Source organism: Myripristis murdjan, chromosome 8 (assembly GCF_902150065.1).
Source record: "Myripristis murdjan chromosome 8, fMyrMur1.1, whole genome shotgun sequence".
NCBI classification, from domain to species: Eukaryota; Metazoa; Chordata; class Actinopteri; order Holocentriformes; family Holocentridae; genus Myripristis; species Myripristis murdjan.
The window spans coordinates 3,333,764-3,360,486 of record NC_043987.1 but is presented as its reverse complement, the minus strand read 5'-3'; the positions used below and the strand labels follow the sequence as shown (position 1 = coordinate 3,360,486).

The following is a 26,723-nucleotide window of genomic DNA, read 5'->3' as shown; positions in this document are numbered from 1 at the left end:
GCATGATCATTTTCAGCAGGGTCCCTTGACCTCTGACCTCCAGATCTCTGAATGAAAATGGGTTCTCTGGGCAGCCACGGCTCTCCCCTTTGCAGACATGCCCACCTTCTGCTAATCCCATGCAGTTTGGCCCACAAACCCTGCAGTCCACATGTGTTCTTGTGGCCTGTTGTAAAATGGTGTGTTTGTGCAGACTGGGGCCTAAACAGTCTTGGAGTTGGACTGGAAAGCTGAGACTCCTGTGGATTCAATGAGCCACATCTGATTCATGTGTGATGATGTTCGCCCCCATAGCAGCCATTTCACTGTAGTGAGGCCGTATCTTGAAACTTGACGTCAATGTATAAACCCATTGTTTAATCACAGCCTCATGGAACTTTAAATCCACAAATTAGTGGATAATTCAAAAAACAAAAATCTCAATAAATCTTAACATAAAATCACAATATTTGTAGGTTTGCAATACATATTGAATCAGTATCATGACATGATCAAATGAACTGCTCAAAACGTGGTTGTTAATGTGCTGCTGACTGTTTTTGGGTAATGTTTAAATGTGGCTGAGGTATTTCCTCAGACGTTTTAGGTTGTATCAACCATTTGAGATAAACTAGCACTGACTGCCCAAAGGCTAAGGACAGTCGATTCTTCCTCCAAAATAATTATTCCACAAATTTAATGCTGCACTCATGTCATATCAGAAGAATCACATTGTTACATCATGGAGGCATTCATGTATTCAACTCACTGGACGACCTACATTCAAGAGATCAGCTGTTATAACCAAGACCGACAATAAACAAATGCCAGCAGATATTGCTCAACTTTTATAAACTACAGTTGAGTGTAATGGTGTGCGCAAAACTAATAATCATAAGTTTTAAGTGTTGACATCCGTGCTGTGTTTGCTGCCCGTGTCAATACAATTTATAAGGCCAAGTATGAGATATTAGAGCCAACAAAAAAAATTCCCACATATCCTACTTGTACTTACGACCATGACGCTGATCTGGATGGTTTTTCACAGTCGGCAGCTCGTATTTACTGCGTATCCGACAAGACATGAACGTGGCATTAATTTGGGGTTTTCTAGGGGCCGTGTTTGTGAGCAAGGTTTGATAGAGATGAACAGTGGAAATGTATTGACCATGGAAAATGCTGCCATACCCTGCCTTTGGTCCACTGAATAACCCACTTACAAGAAAGAGAATATTTTCCATCCCCCCTTTTCTCTTTTACTCTCTCTCTCTCTCTCTCTCTCTCTCTCTCTCTCTCTTGCTTTCAAACAATTCTGGGCTTCTGGCCAGCAAAAAATACTGCCTTGGTGTGCATGTGTGTGTGCATATATGTATGTGTGTAAGTGTGTGTGTGTGTGTGTGTGTGTGTGTGTGTGTGTGTGTGTGTGTGTGTGTGTGTGTGTGTGTGTGTGTGTGTGTGTGTGCGCGTGTGTGTGAGCTTGAAGGAAAACAGCATAAGGCCAGCAGGCTGTGAGTCCACTACACATGCATAGGTATATACAGACACATATGGACAGGAGTACACACACACACACACACACACACAGAACAGTGACTGCCATCTGTGCAGCACTCCTTGTCGGCAACGACATCCGCCTACGCTTCAAACGAAGAAATAAAACAAACAAATGGAGAGAGACAAAGCGTCTCATCTCATCACTTTTGGCATAAGAAGCTGATATCTGCGGCGAGGCCAGGCTGAATATGGAGTGTTTTCAGACATATTGCAGATATCAAACAGAGATGATGGCTAACAACAGCTTCTCGCGGTGGGAGCGAGAATGCATCACTGCAATCTGTATAAGTAAGGTAGTGAAAACGCTCGTTGATTAAAAAGATGGTAGTCTTTACAAAAGAACATGCTCGAAAGAAACAAAGAAAGAAAGAGTGAATGTAAGGGGCCGTGGGGGGTTTCAGCATGTAATTTGGACAGTTCCAGGTGTGATGCAGGTCTTGGCAACGGGTAATGAAACAGCTCACTGACAACTCTCCACTTTCACTTGACAGTCACATTTGCTTGATGTCATGCTACGGGTGGGGAGCTGGAACACAACACAACAGATGGGAACAAGGAAGACCCACTCAAAATGATGAAACCTACACCAGAATGACTTTTTGATGATCTTTAAATCATCTTCTGGTGGAGAGATGAGCAGGTCTGCGTGAAAGGCTGCCGTCCCCGAGTTGATGCTCATCCATAATGTTTGCTAATGTTTAACAGCTTCAGCACTTTTCAAGCAAAACCGACCTCTGGTAGAGTGTTGGGAAAGCCTGAACAATGTCCCATCGGACCAAAACCCCTTTCGTCCGATCGCCTGTCATCACGAAAAACAAACAGCCATTGCACCGAAGGCCCACTGCTCTGAAAATACACACTGGACATTCAGAGTTTTGCAACCTTTGCAAGAAATGCATCCACGCCTGTTTGCCCTCACCTTAACCTGATGAAACCCCTGCCTAAACCCAAACAAATGGACAGAGTGGACATATCATTTTTCATGCAACTGGGTTCTGGAATAATGAGCATTTGTTTTAAGGATAACAGGCCATTGGACCAACAGACTTTCAGGCTTTTTTTAAAAAATTATTTTGTTTTGTTTTGGACAACTGGGGTTTCGGAATACAGTGGTCCCTCGTTAATCGCGGGAGTTACGTTCTAAAAATGACCCGCAATAGGCGAAATCCGCAAAGTAGTCAGCTTTATTTTTTACAATTATAGATGTTTTAAAGCTGTAAAACCCTTTAAAACATAAGTCCAGTTAAAAAAAAGCATACAAAATTGTACTAAAAAAAATCTGCGAAACTGCGAGGCCGCGAAAGGTGAACCGCGTTATAGCGAGGGGCAACTGTAATGGGTCTTTGGTCCAATGGGCAGTCCCCATCACCTGGCTGTGATAACAGAGAAGAGTCCACACGTATTTTGTGATCATCTGGGTCAACTATTTAAAACAATATGTATTGATTCGAGTGCATTTCTAGCATAACGCATCTACAGTAAAGGACAGTGATACAATAATATGCTTCTGCCTGAGTACATGAGTTGTGGTAAGTAGTGACATCAAATCTCCCACAATGCACTGATGCACTGCACTGCTAAAGCCGAGGAGTCTGACCAATAACTGAAAAGCTGCTGGTTCAAGTGGCTGCCATCCCGGGCATGGGCTGACAACAGAAAAGCAGCCGCCACGACATCTGCAGATTCCAGAAACTCTGCAAATGAGGCTTTGACCGAAGCACCAAACCCGAGCTGAAGAACAGAGAAGGTGTGGATGTGCAGGAAGATAAGATAAGCTCTAGTTAACTTGTGCAAGAATAAATGCCATAAATATAATCTGCAAGATTTTCATTTTCATAAATGTCACTTTCGCTGCTTTCTATGTTTGGTTAATCTACTATTTCAATCTATTGCCAGTTCTTGAAAGCTTTTAGATGTGCTGCTGTAAACACACAGAGCTCACTCATGAAACTCCACAGTAACAGAAAAGAGGCATGCAGAATCTGCACCCTGGTAATTTTACCTAATTCATTAATTGACTACAGCTGTGAAATCTGTGACAGAGCCAAATTTCTATTGCGTTATCCTCAGCTGCAGCCCAGGTAACAGCCAATGACAACCAATATGAATAAATAAAGCTGATTTATTGAACACCATGTCCACATCTCTACATGTGTGGAACAGAAAGCACAGGTGTGTCACAGTGGCAGGAAAAAACCCAAATTCTCCAGAACACAACTCAAAATCATTCAGATCAAACCGAACCACACCAGTACTTCATGTTTACAAATGAGACACCCGACCGTGATGGTGTGTACCCTAAATTTGTGGTTCATTTTTATGAATGGGTCCCCCAGTATCTGCTACACTCTCTGCGCCACTGGAGAAATACTCTATGCACAGGAAGTGATGTATTTTACCTTTTCACTTTGTTTGGAAGACATATTGTTGATAGCAGTAGTGCTCTCTTCCTCTCATTGTTACTGAGTGCTGGATACTGGCTGGATGCTCCACATGCTAACTGTTAGCCTCCTGCCATTGAGCTGGACTTCCCCCCAGCTAACACTCTTTACAATAACCACTCTAATCCATTCAAACTGTTCATTAAACAGAGCCTGATGATGTGTAGCAGATTTTCTACAGCCTGAAATGGCATAATAAATGTTGGTACATGAAACATGTATGATAGAGGAGAGTAAAATGTGTACATGTGTTCAGTGAATAAAACAAATGAAAGAAACTCAAGCAATGTACTTGTGTCCCTGTGGTGGCCACTGCTCCTCTAGTGTGTTAGAGTGAAACTGGAAGTGCAGAAGTTACCGGATCATTCTGGATGCTTATATTGTTGTCTAGATGTTTTTAATAATTGTTTGAGCAAAACTATTGCATCACTTACAATACTTGCATTTTGCATTTCAATTTTGGAAAATGCTACTTGCAAAGTGATGTTAAACTTTTTTTTTGAGTAGATTAAGACAGTTATTTAAAACAAAAAATCATCCAGCCAGTATCCAGCACTCAGTAACAATGAGATGAAGGCAGCACCACTACTGTCCTCCACAACAGGTAAGAGGATAAGCAAACCAATATGAAATTTTATGAAATGGGTGAATGGGCGTGCCTTTAAGGCTGCTACTGGATTTGGAGTGCAGATGTGTTGTTACAAAACAAACGGCAGACATACACAGACACAGATATGTGGATATAAATATATTCTCTCTCTCACTCTTAGCCTTTTGGCCTGTCTCTGTCTCTTTTTATCATCAAACATTACTATTACATAGATGGATGTAGGCAGATATAAACATGATACAGTATAATCGACAGACTTGTGTCATATAAAAAAAAACGTAAACATACATGAAAAGTAGGTTATATCATGAGTGTTTTTAAAATTGATTCATTCTGTCTGTCTTTAACTCACTGTCCCTCTCTCTCTCTCTCTCACACACACACACACACACACACACACACACACAGAGTGGGGCTCTCAGAGAGGGGAGAGGGGCTGACGTCGCTCCATAAACACCCCGGCCAGATGAGGTAATCCTCCCTTGACAACCCGTGCATACACACTCACACTCCACAGAGAGTGAGAGAGGGTGCGGGAGACACAGAGGGAGACTGGGAGAGAAGGTGACAGACATGGAATTCCACTGCCAGCGAGAAAACATTATGCAAATATAGCCATCCATTGAAATGACAACAATATGGAGAGACATAGTGAGAGAGCGAGTAGACATGGCTACAAAGAGGAAAAGAAAAGTGAGAAATGAAACAGTAAGACGGAGGTTTGATGACACGGGGGGAAGGAGTGAACCAGCCAGGCGAAGAAGGAGGAGGAGAAGGAGGAGGAGGAGGAGGAGGAGGGAGGGGGAGAACTGATGAGGTTTCCAGATGTATGCCTCATTTTGCTGCCCACACTTTTTCTTTCTTGCTCTCTTCTCTCAGAGAATAACTTTGGGCTGCTGCAGAGAAACTGTCACACCACACTCATTCATTTTACTCGCACTTAAGCCAGATCCATATTCAGACAAAGAAAGTAGAGAAAAAAGCAACAACAACCAAAAAAAAAAAAAAAAAAAAAAAAAAAGGCTGTATAACTGTTAATACGATACCAAATAATGGTGTTGTGGTAGTGACACTGCATAAATGAAGTACCTGATGAAAGTAAAGCAATTTGAATTGAATCCCCTACATTGTCTCGGCTCACTTGGAAACAACTGGGCTGTTTTCAAAGAGAAAACAACCCTGCTGAAATTCACTTGATTTCTTTCAAAAAAAAACATGGGAAAATGGTGATTGCCAGTAAAATGGCAAAAACAAAAGTTGAAAATTTGATGAAAAAAAAACCCAACTTACTTTTTGTACAAAATAAATAAATAAACAAGATATATAGTTATTAAAATGATATATTTAAATGTCAGATGAGTGATGCTGGATCATTGTCAGACCTCTTGCGTTTAGATGCTTCTGGCCTTTTACAAGCATTTAAGCAGGGCTGTGCATGAACACTTTAAAAGAACGGTGTTCATTGAGTGTGCTCATATTTTATGAGCGGCTCTAGTTAATGCCGCTCACGCGCTGTTTTACGGCACCAGAGGCCAAAGCAAACAACCAGCACTCTATTCTGAGTTAGCCATGGATCTTTACACCGATGCAGTCGTGCCATTCCTCATTGCCAGCGACATGGATCAAGCATATCCCCGTCTTACCATCTTCTCCATGGAATCTACAAAACCATTCCCATCTGCAGCGCCAGCACCACGCAAAGTTTTCAACCCTTTCTCACTAGAGTTCATGCAATAGTCACGATATTTAATCTACAGATTCATGTCCATGGACACCAAGTTTCCGTTAATTCTGTTAATGCTATGTTAATGAAAGTGGCTAAAACCACTTCCAGAAGGGGCTAAATTTTTGAGTCTTTATCCTACAAAAACATATCCAGGTGGGGAAAGGTTAAGTTCAGGCATTAAAAACACTTGGTTAAAGTTAGAGAAAGGGTAGAAAGGGTACAGAAACGTTTAAGTATCAAAACCACTTGGTTAAGGTTTGGGAAAGTTTAGGTTTAGGCATCAAACCCGCAAACTGGACAGGGTATCTGTAATGTTGTGAAAGCAAACACTGGTCTCACCTTGGACTCCAACCCGGGTCACCTGAGTGAAAGTCGCAGCGATCCATCCACCACCTGCCTTCCTCCTAATGTGGACTTCTTAATGTGGGCTCTTTATATGACCTCATGATACATGGTATAAGCATGTTGAAATACATTACTTTTAAAGTTGTGCTGACTGTCACGAAAAAAACAAACAAACTTGTGTCCATGGACACAAATCTATAGATTAAATTTTCATGACTGTATCAGGAACTGCCATGCCATCTGAGGTTCATAAAGAGCTGTTTGCTTTCATGCGTGAATGACTACTGTCCACCTGTAAACAGGTTTTCCACCATGAAGGAAAGGAGGATGACGTTTTAAAAACTTTGACGTGCACAAAGTTAGTTGACCTGTTCAGATTATTTAGCTCTGTTGAGGATGCTGGAATACACAAATGGATCACACTAAACCACAGCAGGCTGAGCTGGGATAACGGTTGGTGGGTGAAACTTCTATTACGCTCTACTGTCCTGCTGTATGAAACATTGTTTAAGTGGTGAAACATATACTCAACTTGTTTTTTCTTGGCTTTTAAAAGTAATCTTTGTCTGGGATTCTATAGTAGTGTAATTCATTTAGTTTGGGGAGATCAGCTCAGCTCATTTTAAAAAATGAACAAAACAAAACACATATGACCTATGAATGTGAACTAGTTGATTTTAATCTGTGTGAACTGAACTTTGAGCAAGTTCTTGTGTAATGTGAACTTGCACAACACTGTGTTTAACCGTGTGACCAAATTCACTTGATTTGGGAAAGAGGTGCTGAGGAAATGAACAAGAAACAATCTGAAAATGACCAAAAAATGAGCAAAGCATCACCAGAAAATTAGCCCGTTTTAGAAAAAAAGTAACTCAAGCCAGTACAAAAAAAAAAAAAAAAAAAATCCCCTCAAAAATTTATTTTCATTTGGGTTTCAACAATTTCCTAAAATACATGGACAGTAATCTGAACTCCAGCGTCAATATTATCCTCTACAACAGGGGTTTACAAGATAGAAGAGAATCATAAAGACTAACATCAAGCCATGGAAATCAGATTTTGTCACGGGGACACAAATATCCCATTTGTGTTTTAGCTGTCATTGATTTTAATTGGACAACTGTTTCCACTGTATGCAGGGAGTGATGAGAGTGAAACATAGGCAATCTAATACAATGTGTAATAGGCATAATTTTTCCTGCAATGACATAAAGGACCCCTGGGAGTTCCTGGACTCAACAACTTCTCTATCAACGCTTTTTTCATCTAATGTAAAAAAATATATGTTTATTTCTATAATCCCACAGCCTGGATGCCTTTTTCCCTTGACGTAGGTTTCTGAGTATTTCGAGTAATTGCCTTTTCGCTCTGAAGTACCTTTTAGCAGACTGCCGCGTGCTTTATAGTAACACTGCTGTGACATTACTATATTGGTAGTCACACTACTGTAACCCCACTTCTCCCAGCCCTGCAGTTCTCAGCATAGCCTAATCTTGAATGAATATTGCATGGATCAAGTTTGAAAAAGCAACAAACAAAAGAAATATAAAGCTAAGCATTTTTTGTAGTGCCAAGGGAGAGCATTATTACTATGCAAAATAATGCCCAAGTTTATGACACATAAGGCCAATGGCATCATAAATATTTATGAAAATGAACTGAGTGATAAATCTAGGGAACAAATGACTACCAGGGGATGTTTGTCACCTACGAGGGCGTACTCGTCTAAGCACCATTAAAAATCATATGAATTCTATTAAAACAATGACTCAAAAAATTACCCCAGAGAACGGCAGCAGAAGTCTTTAGGGAGCTGGAGTCTTGGAGTGATAATCAGACAACACTCTGTACAAAATAATAAGGCACACTCTTTTCTTGTCCTGTTGCTACAACTCAGCAAAGACACAGTTATTGGGAGGACAGGATGTTCTGCTGGAATAACTTTAGAGAGGTGATCGCCATCTCCTGGGTCATCATTGATAGACTGATATGTCATGTAGTTGGTGATCTACTGGGGCTGCTTAGATGCGCAGTGCTCTTTTAGAGGGTATGTTTGAGCCACAGCTTGATTTGAATGAGCTTGAAACCATTAGCATTAGTAACCGAGGACCAAGTATGTTTGAGCAGTTTTGCTCATTTAGCCAGGTGAGAACAATGGCATTAGAACTTGATCAGGACCAAGTAGCCACAACAAGATGCCTGGAATATATATCTCGGTTAGACTGGGTTCCAGTCTAACCAAGTCCCACTAGTCCCACTCTAATTTAACAGGGTCTGGCCCTGCCTCTATCAGAGTTGGTTTACTGATGTCAGTGCTTGTCCCACCTATGGGCCAAGACCATTGGTCAGTGTTAACCCAGTCATAGTAGCTTAACTTTTACACTGGCTAATTGTATGTCTTAATTCATCAATACTGTAACATTTCTCAAGAACAGAAGACTTTGCCAAATTAGCTTGCTGTCAGTAACATCACAAATCTTCACAACCACTGCCATGTCTGTTTGCTTCACTTAAGTGAGAACCTCATTACAGAATTTGTCTACTGGCCAATCAGGCATCTCGCACAGATTCCAGTCAAATCTACCCCCGCGAATTAGAGCAGCTCCAGACATCAGGAATCGCCACATAATTCAAAAATGTGGGCATGGCTATTCACAAGGGTTGGATCCAGGCTGGATCATGGTCCTCTCCCAAGAATCCAGTGGCAGCATGACATCGGCGTCCTCCAGTTATATAATGCAGACTGGTTTCCAAAATATGCCAATCATAGGCAGCTGTCATGGCTCGCGACCTCTCAAAACTTTCTAAAAAACCTCTTCACTAGGCAGTTGAGATGGAAAAAACATGATTCAGCAAGTGCATGGCCTGTTACTTGAATGAAATTAACTCAGAAAACAATTTTGGTGGTTAGCTTTGGAGAAATTTGACAAACTTACTGGACAGCATTTTGAAAATACACAAGACAGATCACTGAACAGATGGCAGGTGGGTTTTATGTTTTTTTGTGTGTATGTGACAAAGAGAGAAAAACTGCCAGGACACATACAATCCACAACTAACGATGGGCCAGAAATTAATTATTGCCATTTCGGGGTTTCCACAGTGGTATTTAATCTGTCTCTGCTGTACTAAAAATCAGAATGAAAACCCTGGGCAGAACACACATGAACTGTCAAAATGTACAAGTGGCAAATGTAATCTCAACTATATAGAGGAAACAAACCCAAAACAAAAGATTTTATGAGTATGAGGACACAGAGGTTGACATCTGGTAGATCAGCCACTGCTCGAGCTTAGAAAACCTAAAACAAAATGATCTAAGGGCAAACCATAGTCAAGATTTATATTCAGATATTCTTAAATATGTCCTTGGCTGGGATGAATGACAGAGAGGGTAAATTACGAAAAAGAGCACAGATAAGTTCTTCATGCTGAGCTGAAACCCTACATATCTACAGACTATGGTACGGACATACACTACTCACAAAAAGTTAGGGATATTCAGCTTTCAGGTGAAATTTCAGGATGAACCTAAAATGCATTCTAACCTTTCCAGGTGAACTTAATGTGACCTTCTGTAAACTTTTGAATGCACATGTCCAACTGTTCAGTGTTTCAGTACTTTTTGCACAAGTTGCTGTTCTCTAACAAGGAGTTTAACGGCAAAATTCAAATCAGGTGTTTGATGCTCCAGCTCATCGAGGTCGTATCATTAGGGAACGGCTGCTGGAGACTGGGGTACCTCAAATGGAGTGGCCTGTACTTTCTCCAGACCTGCATCCCATAGAAAACCTGTGGGATCAGCTGAGTCGCCATGTAGAGGCTCGGAGCTCTGTACCCCAGAACCTCAATGTCCTGAGGGCCGCCCTTCAAGAAGAGTGGGATGCCATGCCTCAGCAGACAATAAGTCGACTTGTGAACAGCATGAGACGTTGTTGTCAAGCTGTAATTGATGCTCAAGGGCTCATGACAAGTTATTGACACTGACATTTTTTGTTGTGGTATACCTACCACTGTTGTTGGCTTTTGTTTCAAGAAATTGTTTGAGATGAGGAAATCACCAGTGTATGCTTCTACTTAAATGCCAATATCACTGTAGCGTGAACTTTTTACATTTTCCATATATTTCACCCAAAAGCCAAATATCCCTAACTTTTTGTGAGTAGTGTATATACCCACCCCTCCAGACCTACCTCACAGCTGGTGCTAGTGTTGATGCCAGTGATTGACTAGTACTTGGCTCGTCCCCTCTAAAAACAGCCTGCATTTTTACCATTGTTTCCACTGAACTGAGAGCCAGATAAATGACTTCTCTGCTGTACCATATTGCCAGAAAAGTGTTGGTGTCCTCACAAACCACTGATTGATAGCTTTGGGAGTTTATTTACCCTTAAGCTTGAGCTAGATCTGAGGTTGCTGCTGCTGGTTGTTTTTAAAACTTGGTGGTTCAACTAGTGTACATAGGTGGTGACATTACCCAGCTTACCCTTGCAGTATGCACTGGTTCCTTGGTTCCAGACCAGTAAGTTGATGGAGCTGGCAAAATCATCCCTGGAGCCAATTTTTCCAACCAAGCACCAACACTTTTTCTGTCGAAATGCTCAGAATCATCGCACCTTTCACAGAGGCACCAGCAGCGGTTCTGGTGAAAAAGGGGTCTTTCATCCCCATAACTCCAGATCATGGTCCAGTTCTACAGTCCCTATACCTCCAGACCATGGTCCAGTCTTATAGTCCCTATACCTCCAGACCATGGTCCAGTTTTATAGTCCCTATACCTCCAGACCATGGTCCAGCCCTGCAAGCCTTCCCTGCTTGGCAATCTCTTCACTTGTCTCCACTGCTCTCCCTTATAGCTGCCTAAGAGTGGAATGACCTTTAACCATTCCACTCCAGTGAGAACAGCAGAGTTACTTCCCATTATGCATTGCAGACCTAGAACTCATCTCCTCTAAAAGTGCCTGACATAATCCTTTAAGTGTTTTCCTGTGTACCATGTGTGCATGGTATGTGCCTTTCAAGACGCCTTCACATCATGGTCAAGAAGTGGAAAACTTCCAATCTTATTTAAGAACCAAATATCTCACAGTTTCTTAGTACTTCCCAGTAAGACCTGAATACAACACCGACTTAAGAGACACATTACTATCCAACAACCATGTTCAGCTTCCCCAGCATTCTCTTGATGCCTTACTGTGGCTGTGCCGGCGACTGTCTGACCACTGGAGTCGGACCCACTAGGCTCGCTGTGGCTCTGCGAGGGGTACATGTTGAGCGGGTGCTCACTGACAGGTGCCTGGACACCGGTGTAGTCCTGTGGTGCTGGGTGTTGATGCGGATGCGGATGTGGGTGGGGATGTGGATGTGGATGGGGGTGTGAAGCCGTGAACTCAGTCGGGATGCCGTTCTGGGGAGCAGGGGCGAACTGGGCTGATGGGTATGCCTGGGCCATGGATGGGTCCGGGGGGGCCGGTGCGTCCTGGTTACCCTGTGCCAACAAAAAAAAAGACAAAGAAAACACTTGTTAGTCTAAAGGATCATCCCAACATCATTGAATTTTTTTTTTTTTTTTAATATTCTTAGTTTCTCATTACTTAACAAATATCAGGCAATAAATTTGTTATCAGAGGTTTCACTTTCAAATATGATATCAGTATCAGCCCAAGAAATCCAATGCTGGTCTGGCTCTAACTGGAACTATTGTCAAAAACTAATAAGTACGGCTGTCAGCTGACGCACACACACGCACACACACACACAGCACAGAGTATCTCCTCCATTTGGAGGAAATGTAGTTGAAGAACTGTTCTGTTTGAGCCAATTTATCCATCATTGAGACAGCAGGATTATCCACTTGAGCATCGAGGGACTCCACACACACACACACACACACAAACACACAGAGAGAGAGAGAGAGAGAGAGACAGAGAGAGAGAGAGAGAGAGAGAGAGTTTTTCTGCATGTGTGTGTGTATTAGGCGCATTTTGTGCCACTGAAAAAAAAACGACATACACACATGCACAAGTGATTCTTTGCTAAAGGTCCTACATGTGTGTATGCATGTGATTACTACAATACTACCACATGTGTATGTGTGTGCACTGTGTATGTCTGTACGTGCAAAATGACCACACAAATGTGGTCTAAAGTATGTCTCAAAACATTTGGCTGACAGAGGCGGAGAAAGCCAGCTGTTTGTCCACCTGTGGTCTGTAGGATTATAATTGTTAGTCATTTATGCTTTTTTTATTTTTATCTTTTCTTTTTAATGTTATTTATTTATTTATTTATTTTTATCTATTTGGGTACTGTTGGTTACTTTAGCTTGAGTGTTTGTCCTTATGAGAAAAGGCATGGTGATGCAGTGGTGGTGAGCTGTTCTTGAAAACAGGATGCTGGCAGTTCCAGCCCAGCTGAAGCTTCTTTTCTCCAACTGCCCAAAATAATTGTCACGTAAGAAAAGTACACTAAAAAGGACACTATTACTGAAAATATAGTGAACACAACAACATAAAGCTTCAATAATTTGCGATTCACTTATTACAGTATTAGCTCCTGTTAACTTCGCCTAGTCTCTCCTGATACTGCTGTGCAGGCTCACGTCCTGCAGGGCTGCCATGAAGAAACTTCTTGGTTAAAAGAACATAAACCTGGAAAAAGAACAAAAGCTTACCATGACTGCAGCACTATACCTTTGCCTTAGGAAAAATCACTTCAGCTAAAGTCAGAAACAGCACCCATATAGATTAAAAAAAAAAAACATTAAAATGAACAGAGATAAAAACAACATAGATGACAAATAATATGGAGCACAGGTGGATAAGCAGCTGCCTTTATCTTGCTGCTGTCAGCTGAAGCCTGACTGTTGAGAGCCACACATGTGTACAGGTGTGTGTTTGTGTGGCAATTGTGCACAGATGCATCTGAAAACACACATGTAGGACTTTTAGTAAAAAATCACACATGCATGCATGTGTGGGCAGCTGTTTTGTGTTTGTGTGTTTGTGTGTGTGTGTGTGTGTGTGTGTGTGTTTGTGTGTGTCACAAACTACCCCTGACAGCGTGTGTGATGGAAATGGTAGCTCTGCAATTTGTGTGCATAGGAAAACACTGACAGTGTCTGAAAATGTAAACTGTGAAACAGCCTCTATCTGGCAACACATGAAAACTGGCTCTTCCTAACTGTAGTACCTTCCCATGACAAATTATTAATGTGCAGAGTGCTATATAATATATTTCATTTGTTAAACATGACTAAATGCCCTCCCTGTAGGAGTGAACAATAGAAGTCTACTTCAACTGCACGGGAAGCAAATGATGATCCAAATGATATATGTACTGCTGTTGACATCAACATCTACCCATAATGCTTTGTAGGCCAGCATTTGACAGAAAACAGTGAGATGTCTTCATGCCACAGTAACCACTAACACCATGAGAGTGAACCAGACATTTTAAAGGTATATTCCACCCATTCTGAAAAATGAAGTACTCTTAAGATTCCACTATTACATGATGCTCATACTGGCTGGATGCTGCAAATGCTAACTGTTAGCCTCCTGCCATTGAGCTGGACTTCCCCCCAGCTAAATTACCACCTTAATCCACTCAAAGACGGTTTAACACCGATTTACAAATGTTGCCCTACAAAAGTATGATTAATTGAGTGCACGTGCAACTGTATTTTTCCTGTTATCAACATCCACAAAGATCCGGTAACCTCTGCACCTCTGGTATCACTCCACACCAGAGGAGCAGCAGCCACCACAGAGACAGAGTTAGACTGCTTCAGTTTGCTATCATTTGTTTCTCCATTGACTTCTTCATTCTTCAACATGTACTCATGTTAGGGGACAATAAGTACTAAAAGTACTAAAAGATAGCAGGCAAGAAGATCCCTCCCCTCTATTACACAAGTTTGATGCACCTTTCAGGCTCCTGCCAGCCACTACTGTAACTGAGGACCAGCACACAGAGCTGAGCAAAACAGCTGTACTGCTGATATATATTTCTATATTTTTAAATGGTCAATTTTTTACGCCATTCTGCTGCTCAAACTTTGTTTATTTAGCAAGTTGAGTGGATTAAGGCAGTTATTTTTCAGAGTGTTAGCTGGGGGGAAGTCCACCTGAATGGCAGGAGGCTAACAGTTAGCATTTGCAGCATCCAGCCAGTAACTCAGTAACAGTGAGAGGAAGAGAGCACCACTGCTGTCCTACAGAACAGCTGGGAGGGGGAAGGGAAATAATATCACATTTTTCAAAATGGGCGAACTATCCCTTTAAGAGAAAAGGAAAAGAGCTCCGCTTACAAAAAACTCAAATTGCATCAACAGAACGTGTGAGGAAAAGATGTCACAGTATCGCCTGCACTGTGGCGAGCGGTCTCTCGGAAGAGGAGTGCAAAAACACCACACCAATTAGCACTGAGCATCAAAGATGGAGGAAATGTTTTTTAAAAACCGAGGACTGAAATGATTGACCGCATAAAATACTGATGAATTTCAGGAACTGGCCGTCAGTGGACTGGATAGTGCTGACGGTAACTGTGATTCAGCCACTGAGAGGAAGGAGAGAAGAGGGGAAAACTAAACAGAGAGAAAGTGAATGAGCCCCCCCCCCAACCAGCACTACACTGATGGTGTGAATAGTAGCTTATGCATGTTTGTGTGTGCATGAGAGAGAGAGAGGGAGAGAGAGAGAGGGAGAGAGAGAAAGAGAGAGAGAGAGAGAGAGAGAGAGAGACGGCAGACAGTAAGTCTTGGCTAAATGCTCTGGTGTGTAATGAGAACCACATTTAGAGGCCTGAAATATGCTTTACGTGGCAGTGCACTGCGCACACACACACACATACACTGACACACACACACACACACACACACACACACACACACACACACACACACACACACACACACACACACACACACACACACACACACACGTACACTGACACACACACACACACACACACACACACACACACACACAAACCACAGGAAAAACAGTGGGATATCTTCACTCAAAGGAAACGTGTGGTGTGCAATTAAGAATTTGACTAGGAGAGGGAGGGAGAGAAAGTGTTTCTGTCTCTCTCTTCTCTTCAGAATCCTAAAAATGTGGAGGTGTGTTTTTCTGTTTGTGTGTGTGTGTGTGTGTGTGTGTGTGTCCATGTTCGTAATGTTATTCTACTCTAGTACTGTAGCCAAGTCTGACCCAATCTAATTCTTATTCCCCATCTCTCTCTCTCTCTCTGTCATGCAGAACAAACTGAATCTTTCCAGCTCGTAGCTTTTTTGGGTTTCATTTCAAAAAGCGCTACATCCAGTCTTCCCCTCTCTCTCTTTCTCTGTCTCTCTCCGTTTCTTTCTCTGTGTCTTATGCAGTTCATAGAATCAGGTCTCCTTGTTGCCTCTGTAATGCGTAAATTCATCGACACCCATGAGCTTTAACCGCAAAAGATGAGAGTGGGAGATAGATGCATGTACACACAAGTGTGCGCGGACACACACACACACACCCACACGTGCACACACATAATCAGGGCATGCAGCCTGCGAGGAGAGGCTTCCCTTCTGTCTAAAATGCGACGAACGTATACACACACACACACACACACTCACTCTCACACACACTCTCTCTCACACACACGCACTCTCTCTCTCTCTCTCTCTCTCTCTCTCTCTCTCTCTCACACACACACACACACATGCAGATGCACACACATACAAGCACACATACATGCACAATCACAGACCATACAGCCCGCTGGTTTCTGCAGTCACAGCACAAACAGTGTAGAGAAAGGGAGAGTGTGGAAGAGACAAATTGAGGGAGAGAGGTAGAAATAGACAGAGAGAGAGGGAGGCAGAGAGAGAGAGAGAGAGAGAAAGAGAGGGAGGTAAAGGGAGAGAGAGAGAGAGAGACAGTGAGCGATAGAGAGAGATAGAGTGTGTATTCGCAGAAGTACCTGCTCTACCATCTTGCCTTTGCCTTCCTCCATGCACATCCAGCTGCGCTATACACTCCAGCCCGCCAGCATCTGCCTACAGCTAGCATCAATTATGGATGGCTCTGTGTGTGTGTGTGTGTGTGTGTGTGTGTGTGTGTGTGTGTGAGTCTGTGTGTGTGTGTGTGTGTGTGTGTGTGTGTGCGTGAATGTATGTGTGTGTGTGTGTGTGTGTGTGTGTGTGTGGGAGGGAGCGGGGGGAGGCTTATGGGAGGGGAGATCGAGCAAGCAAAAGGAGGAGGAGGAGGTGCCACTCTGAGTGAATGCAGCATTCCCAAAAACTGTTTTCAGTACTCTCTATTCTGTTTCTCAGTCTTTCTCAGTCTCCCATTTTATAATCCCTCCCTTCTTTTAACTTCATTTGTGCTTTCTTTTCTTTTTTCTCCACTTGTTCTTTTCAACCATATCTATCTCTTTCTCTATCTAAATCTATTTATATATACATATAGATAGATATAAATAAATAGATATAGTTACATGTCTTTCTCTCTCTCTCTCTCTCTCTCTCTCTCTCTCTCTCCATTAAATGTATATATATATATATATATACACACACACACACACACACACACATGAGTTTAAGTGTTTGTATCTATATATCTGCATGTATATCTGTCTGTGCATATCTATCAATATGCACACACAATCATAAATAGATTTATGTATAGATAGATCAGTAGATCAATAGACAGATATACACACACTATGTACATAGACAAAATGCAGCTTTCTTACGGGGATGGTAAACCTTGTTAAAAACATTTTTATTTTGTATTGTACTTGATTGTTATTTTGATCATCAACCAAGATGTGAGAGTTCCTAAAGGTCAATAATTGCAACAAAATGGAGCTTTAGGCTCTGCATTTTCTACATTAATGCATACCAGCAGGACTGGGAGGCTCGGAGCAGTAGCACTGATGTGAGAGTCCACATCTGATGCTTTGCAAGCTCTCACCTCTTCAGATATAATTAACGGTAAAATGGTAAACTAATCCTTGGTGCATCATGTTCACAGGCTGACAACTACTGCGGCTACTGTTTGTTGCAGCTAGCGCAGAATAGCGGGAGCAGTTGAAGAGTCACACAAGAGGGAGGAATAAAAACTAGTCATGTTGTAATTGGATAGTCCCCAATCCTACTTATTAAAGTAACTTTTTAATCCCCCCTGGCAAAACCATTCATTTAACTCCTGATAAGCCTCTCTCCTCATCTTCATCTTCCACTGGCCTATTAACAGGTATAGACTGATTTCAAATATCTTCCTCTTATGTAAAATCACTGAAAATCCTGTTTGCTAGCATCTTGCTTACTTCTTGTCTTAACTAACAGTGTTTTAGAGAAATACCATTCTGGTTTTCATCACAGCACTCCACAGATGGCCTTTGTGAAAGTAGCGGTCAGTTTTAGTTCTTCTAGATCTAATTTGACCTCAACACTCTATTCTGACTTTGAAGCTGCGTTGGCCTCACTGACAGTTTCAACTTGGTTGTGGTCTTCCCTTGCTGACTACTTGTCATCAAACATCAGCATACTCTGTGGGGTTCCTCAAGGCCCCATTCAAGGCCCTACACTGTTCAGGGTCCCTGTTAACACTGGGAGACAGTTTCAGGAAACGTGAATAATTCTCATCGCTATGCTGATGATACACAGCTGTACATTTCCATGTCACCTAATGACCCCAGCGCCGCAGCAATGTGATTAAATGTGTTGATCAAATGAACTCTTGGATGCCACAAAATGACCCTAAACTGAACAAGAATTTAGTTTTAGTAGTTTAGGAATGGCCCAGACAGAGATTAAACTCAAAGCCAGAAACCTTGGTACGGCTTTTGACCCAGACTTGGGGAAGGTTGAACATAAGACTGTAGTGCCGCTTGGTGGTGATATAGTGGCAGTGGTATGGCAGAAAATAGTTCAGCCATTTTGGAAGCCAGGGCACTGACAATAGTGATGAAAGTGAAAATGTGTAGCTTGAAAACAATTTTTAAACTCTGTGCCACTTCTAAAATCTATTTGTACACTCTCAGTGAAGCTCTTGTTCTTCTGGCAGGGAAGGATTTAATGGATCAAATTTGGTGGATGTGTCATACTTGCATACAACAGCAAATACTACTACAGGTGAAACTCAGAAAATTAGAATATCGTGCAAAAGTTCATTTATTTAAGTAATTCAATTTAAAAGGTGAAACTAATATATAGACTCATAACATGCAAAGCAAGATATTTCAAGCCTTTATTTGTTATAATTTTGATGATTATGGCTTACAGCTTATGAAAACCCCAAAATCAAAATCTCAGAAAATTAGAATATTACATGAAATCAATAAAAAAAGGATTTTACATAAATGAAATGTCAGCCATCTGAAAAGTATAATCATTCATATGTCCTCAGTACTTGGTTGGGCCCCCTTTTGCATGAATTACTGCCTCAATGCGGCGTGGCATGGATGCTGTCAGCCTGTGACACTGCTGAGGTGTTATGGAAGATCAGGATGCTTCAGTAGCGGCCTTCAGCTCTTCTGCATTGTTCGGTCTCATGTCTCTCACCTTTCTCTTGGCAATGCCCCATATATTCTCGATGGGGTTCAGGTCAGGTGAGTTTGCTGGCCAATCAAGCACAGTAATCCCATGGTCATTGAACCAGGTGTTGGTACTTTTGGCACTGTGGGCAGGTGCCAAGTCCTGTTGGAAAATGAAATCAGCATCTCCATAAAGCTGGTCTGCTGAAGGAAGCATGAAGTGCTCTAAAATTTCCTGGTAGCCGGCTGCGTTGACTCTGGACTTGACAAAGCACAATGGACCAACACCAGCAGATGACATGGCTCCCCAAATCAACACAGCCTGTGGAAACTTTACACTGGACTTCAAGCATCTTGGATTGTGAGCCTCTCCTTTCTTCCTCCAGACTCTGGGACCTTGGTTTCCAAATGAGATGCAGAATTTGCTCTCATCAGAAAAGAGGACTTTGGACCACTGACCAACAGACCAGTTCTTTTTTTCTTTAGCCCAGGTAAGACGTTTTTGACGTTTTTTGTTCAGGAGCGGCTTGACCAGAGGAATACGACATTTGAAGCCCATGTCCAGGATCCGTCTGTGTGTGGTGGCTCTTGATGCATTAACACCTGCCTCAGTCCACTCCTTGTGAATCTCCCCCACACTTTTGAATGGCCTTTTCCTGACGATCCTCTCCAGGCAGCGGTCATCCCTGCTGCTCGTGCACCTTTTTCGTCCACACTTTTCCCTTCCACTTAACTTTCTATTAATGTGCTTTGATACAGCACTCTGGGAACATCCAACTTGTTTTGCAATTACCTTTTGAGGCTTTCCTTCCTTGTGGAGGGTGTCAATGATGGCTTTCTGCACAACTGTCAGGTCAGCAGTCTTCCCCATGATTGTGAACTCTACTGAACCAGACTGAGAGAGCTTTTAAAGGCTCAGGAACCCTTTGCAGGTGTTTTGGATTAATTAACTGATTAGAGTGTGACACTTTGAGCTACAATATTGAACCTTTTCACAATATTCTAATTTTCTGAGATTCTGAATTTGGGGTTTTCATAAGCTGTAAGCCATAATCATCAAAATTATAACAAATAAAGGCTTGAAATATCTTGCTTTGCATGTTATGAGTCTATATAATATATTAGTTTCACCTTTTAAATTGAATTACTTAAATAAATGAACTTTTGCATGATATTCTAATTTTCTGAGTTTCACCTGTATATGGGTGAGAATCCTAATTTATCACTTCAAAGCAAAATTGAATTTTATACTGATGTAGAGTTGGGTTGAATAGTAACCCAGACGTTATATGGACCCACATGGTGTTGAAATATCCTAATTCTTCGATTCCCTTCCATGGCACAGCAAAACATTTCCCAAAATAACAGTTTTAGCACACAAATGAACACAAACAAAAGCTTTTTCTTTCTTATTTTCCTGTTTAAACTGGAAAGTACATCCAGCAGTTAGTAGAAACTTCCACATCATAGTCTTGTGTCACACCAGAAAGAAATGACATAGTAGCACTTTCACAAAAAATTGTAATTACATCAAAAAAAAAAAAAAAAAAAAAGTTCTGGGACTTGGTTTCAAGAGGACTCAAGAAATCAAGCGGAATCTTCCTTTGGGGAATCTGAATGCACAGATCAAATATGTTGCTAATGAGATTTTGTGATATCTCATGTTAAAATCTGGTACAAGAACAAAGGTCACATGGTCACCGAAATTAGTAGGTTTCATTCTCTGGATGAAGCTCACTAATGCACACCAGCTCTCTCAGTATGGAATATAGAGTGAGCTCTAAACGGAGAAGTCTACTTGTTAAGCAACCGATGTAAATCTTATGGATTTCAGTCAAAGTTTGCTTTCTCTGGTATTTGCTCAGAATACAACCAATATTAACCTTGTTTGAATGCTACCACTGTAATCATTTTTTCCCCTTATGGAGCTAATTTAGTGCCAAAACATAACAAACTGACAGAACATGTACAAATGCCCTGTGATTCACAATCAAACACTGTGTTTTGCAAATACTAAACACATTAACAAACAAACACCGCTTGTGCCTATCAAACAAATACGGAACAGATTTCTAAAACAAAATGCTTTACAAAGAAGTACAGCAGGCAAAATCCTCAGCACATTTGTAAGAAAATCTTAGTGGCAAGATTGTGCCAAAAGTGACAAGATATGTTTTGTATTTGCATTACTTGAAGCATTTATGAGAAAATCTTCAGCATATTTGTGAGAAAATCTTAGCGCCAACACATTGCCAAAAATCATGATGTTTTTGTGAAACATGCTGTATTTATTTGTAATGCGGTATGCATTAGAAATACATTATGTATTTGTTGTAGATAGGCACAATGACAAACTTTGTTTTGCTTGTGCATGGTATTGGGCATTTGCAGAACATGTTTTGTTTGTTTTGGCTTGAGTGTTGCGTGCATCCCCACTAAATTGCCTCACAGCCCAGCCTGCTCTGTCAGCCAACCAGAGAGCAGCGCTCCTCCCTCTGCAGCTGGGCCTGGAGGTTGTCCCAGCTTTTGAATGAGCTAAACATTGGACCTGCTATCTTCTGTATTAATAAAGATGTAAAACTGTTGTATGCCAGTCAGGACACTTGTCAAATATAATCATTTATTTTAGTTGGGAGATTTTGGACTAACCTGTTAACCAGCACTCTCCACCACCATCATTAAAACACCAAATGAGGGAATATCTTTTGGAAGAAAAGTATTCCATCTCTCCATCAGATTTCCAGAGACTTGGAGAATCTATGCCAAAGAGCATTAAAGCTGTTCTGCTGGCTCATGGTGGTCACCATACTGAGATGTTTGATTTTCCTTTAATTTGTCACCTATATAGCCCACAGAGTGAAATCTTAGATGTGATACATGGGTAGAGAGAGATGTTAAACTGCCTCTTAAATCTGTTAAAATGGACTGCCAAGTTGATCAGTGAGGGTTGTGGTTACGTGTGATTAGAGGGTGTATGAACATGTGACTAAACAATTAAAATGCCTGTCTGAAGTTTTGTGATGCTCCATCCCCAAGCCAGAAACAGACCACCAGGAAATGTTATCTTCTTTGTGGACTAGTTGTCTTGTCTGTTTCACTGTCAATAAACAGCCAGTTGCCATGTGTAAGGACATGCATAGGAGGGAATGACGGTTTATCCTACAAGTGCCACCTCTACTATCAGGCAGAGTGCAGCCTGCTTAAAGAGGTGACAGGTTTGCCATTTTGTCCTGCTAATACCAACCTGCTACTAAGTGGCACATGAATGCATTAGAGGACATTAAGCCTGAAGCAAAGCAAGGAAAGGCATTTTGCCTGAAGCAAGGCAAGGCAAGGCAAGGCTGTGGAAGCCTGAGAAACATTTAGGGGCCTCCATGTGTGTTGGACCTTTTTGCATCTGGCCTCAATGGGTCAATCTGCCTGTTTTGGGCAGGTCTGAGTGATGTAGGGGCGCAAGTAAGCATACAACATTAACCCCTTTTCCACAAATGGCTACTGAGCAGCCAGAGATGGCAGATTCCCTAAAGGCATTGAGGCCAGCTTGTGTTTCTGGGCAGGTTTGAGGCAGAGGTGAGCTTAGGAAGCATACAACGGTTTTCTAGCTTCTATTCCACAGCTGTCTGCTCAGCCACTGAGAGTTTTTATCAGGAATGGCCACTGTGCTTTGGCAGAATGGCTGGACAGGACACTCCATCTGGGTTACACACTTAAGTGTTGCTGCATCTTGCCTCTGTTCAGGTGGAAGAAGGAAATTACTTATGTCCTAAGAAGAGAAGACAGATACTTTCTCCTATAGGAGATACAGGAACAGCTCTAGAACGAGGTCATTTCTGTTGTTCCTTGGAAAAATAGAGAGCAAGAATAAACAGAGATGCGTCTGTGCACTGTGTGATGCTTCACATTTTTATTCACTAGAAAACAATATTTTTATCCATTGGGGATCTTCAGATCAAAGAAAAGCAGTGATATGTACCCATAATCCTCTCATGTCGCCCGACAGTTTACAATCCATATTTTCTACAAAAAAAGATGAGAAGGAGAGAGCAAGTTCGATTATGGAGATATTTTGATTTAACCAAGAAATCTGTAGAAAAAAAAACAAAACATTCTGGATCTTTGCCAACTGAATGTGCACATTTCACTACTGGAATTGGTGCAGCAAGGTAAATGATTCATCTAAACAAACTTGAAGGACATTTATTGACTGTAAGAATTTGTGTATTATGGCATGAGCTACAACATGCTCCCAGATATAGTCCCTGGAACCTAATTTTGCCCCTGCCTGGAAGGTACTACTGAACTTGAGTACCGGGAACCTTTAGAGGGAGCTAATAATGCTGGCAATCTTGACTGGTTAATAATTGAAATGACAATACATAAACATGTGCTTCTATTGAAGGCTGTAACACGAATCACAGCTAAACAAAAAACTGTGAGAAAAAAATAGAAAAGGCAAGTTGGACAAAAGAAGATGTCCTTCTCAGCATATCAGGAGAGGAGGTTCTTCAAAGTTGGTTCTTCACATAATGGAAACAACGGGCAATTCCAGAACTTTATGGGTTTTGAAAGTCCCAGGATATGGAACGTTCCAGGTTACCCTTGATTGCAAAAAAAAGGGCTATTACTTTCATGTCTTTGAGTGGAGTGGTGAGACTCAAGTAATTCCTGTGTTTCACCTTCCATGGAATAGCTCAAGAGTATAAGAGACTACCATTTGGGTATTCCTTGGCCCCTTGTACCTTCTTCAAATCTGTGAATACAGCGTTCAAGCCATTGTGCTATCAAGGCATAAGAGTTCTAATCTAGATGACCTGATCCTTTTTGACAGTGAACATGGCCCAATCCCTGGACTGGGCCATGTTCTACACAGTCAAATTGCAACACATAACCAGGTTCAGCTTCACAATTGATTGACGAAAGTACATCCCAGCCATGCCAGTAGGCAATATCTATGAGTACAGCTCAACCCCACCATGACAGTTCTTACAGCCATGTGCTTTCTGGGTCTCACATAAGCATCTTATCCTGTAGCTCTACTGGGATTGTTAGATATGAGACACAGTTGGTTTGCTAGGCTGCAGGGAACCCCACGTATTGGCAGTAGGGGCACGGACCTGCCTGCCAAGGACAGTAGGTAATGTGTGGCCATCCAACACATCATCCAGTTGGGGTGATGTTTTTGTTGGTTCTCCAGCACTTAAAACCACTTATTTGGGATAGAGGTGTTGGTAAGAGCCGACAACTGGCCTGCATCAGCAGACAAAATGAGGTACCATTGTGCACCCTTCTTGAATTCTATCCTTTAGGGGCCTGGCATAGATTACACTCCAATGTTATGAGTCTGATAGATGTGTTAGATGGGTTTGAGAGAGTGGGGGTGGATCTTTTTTACACATGACAACACACTATCCAGTAAGGCTCTCTATGATGTCCCGAGACAGTCGTCCCTGGGGGTAGACCCATTTACACACATGCCATGGGCAAAAACCTTACTCTGTGCTTTTCTTCCTCTCAGTCTCACCTCCACTGTTTATGTGAAGGGGGTTAGGAGAGGCTGACATTCATCCTGGTGGTGCCAGACTGCACCCTGGTGGTGCTGCACCACCCAGAATAGTTCCTCAGTGACAGATGCAATGTCCAATTTGGGAATAAGGGTTAGTTTGTGAGAGGGGCACATGATAGTGCAGGGCTGTCTGTGATCATGGTGGAGATTGTCCAAGACAATTAGGGGTAAAACACCATTTCAAGCTTTAAGGTTAAACAGTCAGTTTTCCAAACATACTATGGTGAGAGGCAATGGTCCCATTGTTTCCCATATATTCATTCTGCAGCAGCACACCACTGCAGCAGAATTATGAGCACCGCTGCTAAAATTTCACAAAATCTTTAATATCAATGGGCTGCTTATGATTGTCACTTGTGCACTGTGCAAATTTCTCCTGTGTTTTGCTATAGGTTGCCCGAGTTTTTCTCCTCTCCTTTGCTCTGTGTGTTTCACTGAGGGCGGGGCTTAGTCACACACATGGAGTGAAACAGTGGAGACACAGGTCAGGTGAAGATAATGTTACTCGAGTTACTTGTCCTTTTATTGTAAGCGCAATAAAAGCTTCCCAAAAAGAATATTTATTAATGTAATCTGTCTAAAACCAAAGATGGACAGATGTCGATCCCTGACATCTGAAATTCAGGCCAAAATGTCTGTGTTTTGGCTGTCTTGCTGGACAGAAGAACAGCAGGGCACTGACTGACAAGAGGGACGAGATCACACAGAGAGAAAACAGCAGACTGCACACTCTCACACACATTCAAACATACACTCAAACACACATACACAGTTATGATATATCATTTTAAGTGGACTTTTTCAAGACCACATATGTAACAACACCCGAAGACAGCTTGAGTCCTTGACTTTGGCTTGGAGGGTGCGTGATTTGTGTGCTGTTTTCTAGTTGGTTATTAATACAGGGTGACCTAAGTGGTGCCACACTCAGAATCTCAGAAGCGGAAACCATCCTTCACTCTCAAGAACATTAGGAGTTTGTTTAAGAGAAGGTCAGTCCAGCAGGACACATTTTAGCCTACTCCCCATGGTGGAGAGGGGGAAGAAGAGTTGCACTGTTTGTGCACTGGCATGTCATGTGCAACGTACAGCTTCTCTGGGACACACACTGTAGTAGTTTGTGTGTTGTGGTAATGCCGTGGCTGGCAAACCTCTCCACCTTAGCCACTGGCTTTGTGAGGACATTTTGCAAGCCTGAGCATCGAGTTGCACTGTGACTTTAGTTACTCTAGGTAAATCTGTCACCTCTGTCTATTGTCATTTCCGCTCTGCTTAATTCTAGCCATGACATTCTGTCACTTACAGGCACTTTGAAATTTCATCATAGGTAGATCATATTACCACATGTGCCAGATTTATTTTCCACAGAACATTCCATCTTCATGTAGAAAATGGAAATTTCAGTTTTCAGCTTTGTTTTCATGCAGGTATGTGCTACACATAAAATTACTGAGATAACGTGTACCTACACAATAGATAGAAAGCTAATGAAGTCTCATTTTGAGTCTGAGCTACTCAGCTTTTCTCATGCCCGATTTGTCAGCCATCTTTTTTAATGTTGTCTCTGTCCCCTTTTTGTTCCTCTAAAACCCACATTCACACATGGTTTTAACATGTGTCTTGGGTGATCTGATTACAAGCGGTCAGCACCAAGTACAGGTTTGACCAGGGTTCAAAATGTCTGGGAGACTCATTGTGATTTGATCATTCAAACCACCTTCGGAGGTGGTGAGGGATGCAGTGGGCCAGATAACATTTATAGTGTGAATGCTAATGTGTCCTGATGTGTCACCAATAACACAAGAAGACAGTTTAGTGGCTTTGTGGAAGGAAGGAGCAACTGATGGAGTGGTGTCTTCACAGGGGAATAAAAGAATAAACTAAATCTAAAAAAAAAAAAAAAAAAAAAAAAAAAAAAAAAAAAAAAACACAGAAGTTGGGCACAGCTGCTTTGAGCTGGAGATAAGGAACAGGATG

The 26,723-nt window shown here is 41.8% G+C and overlaps 1 protein-coding gene across 2 annotated transcripts in view; it reads right to left on the bottom strand.

Moving 5' to 3' along the window:
- The window catches only part of rbfox1 (RNA binding fox-1 homolog 1), a 441,392-nt gene that overhangs the window by 65,070 nt on the left and 349,599 nt on the right, over nt 1-26,723 (bottom strand). For both annotated transcript variants that reach the window (XM_030058693.1, XM_030058692.1), the window contains one exon: nt 11,850-12,143. In XM_030058693.1, the coding sequence (XP_029914553.1) occupies nt 11,850-12,143 (294 nt within the window). The remainder of the gene's footprint in view (nt 1-11,849; nt 12,144-26,723) is intronic.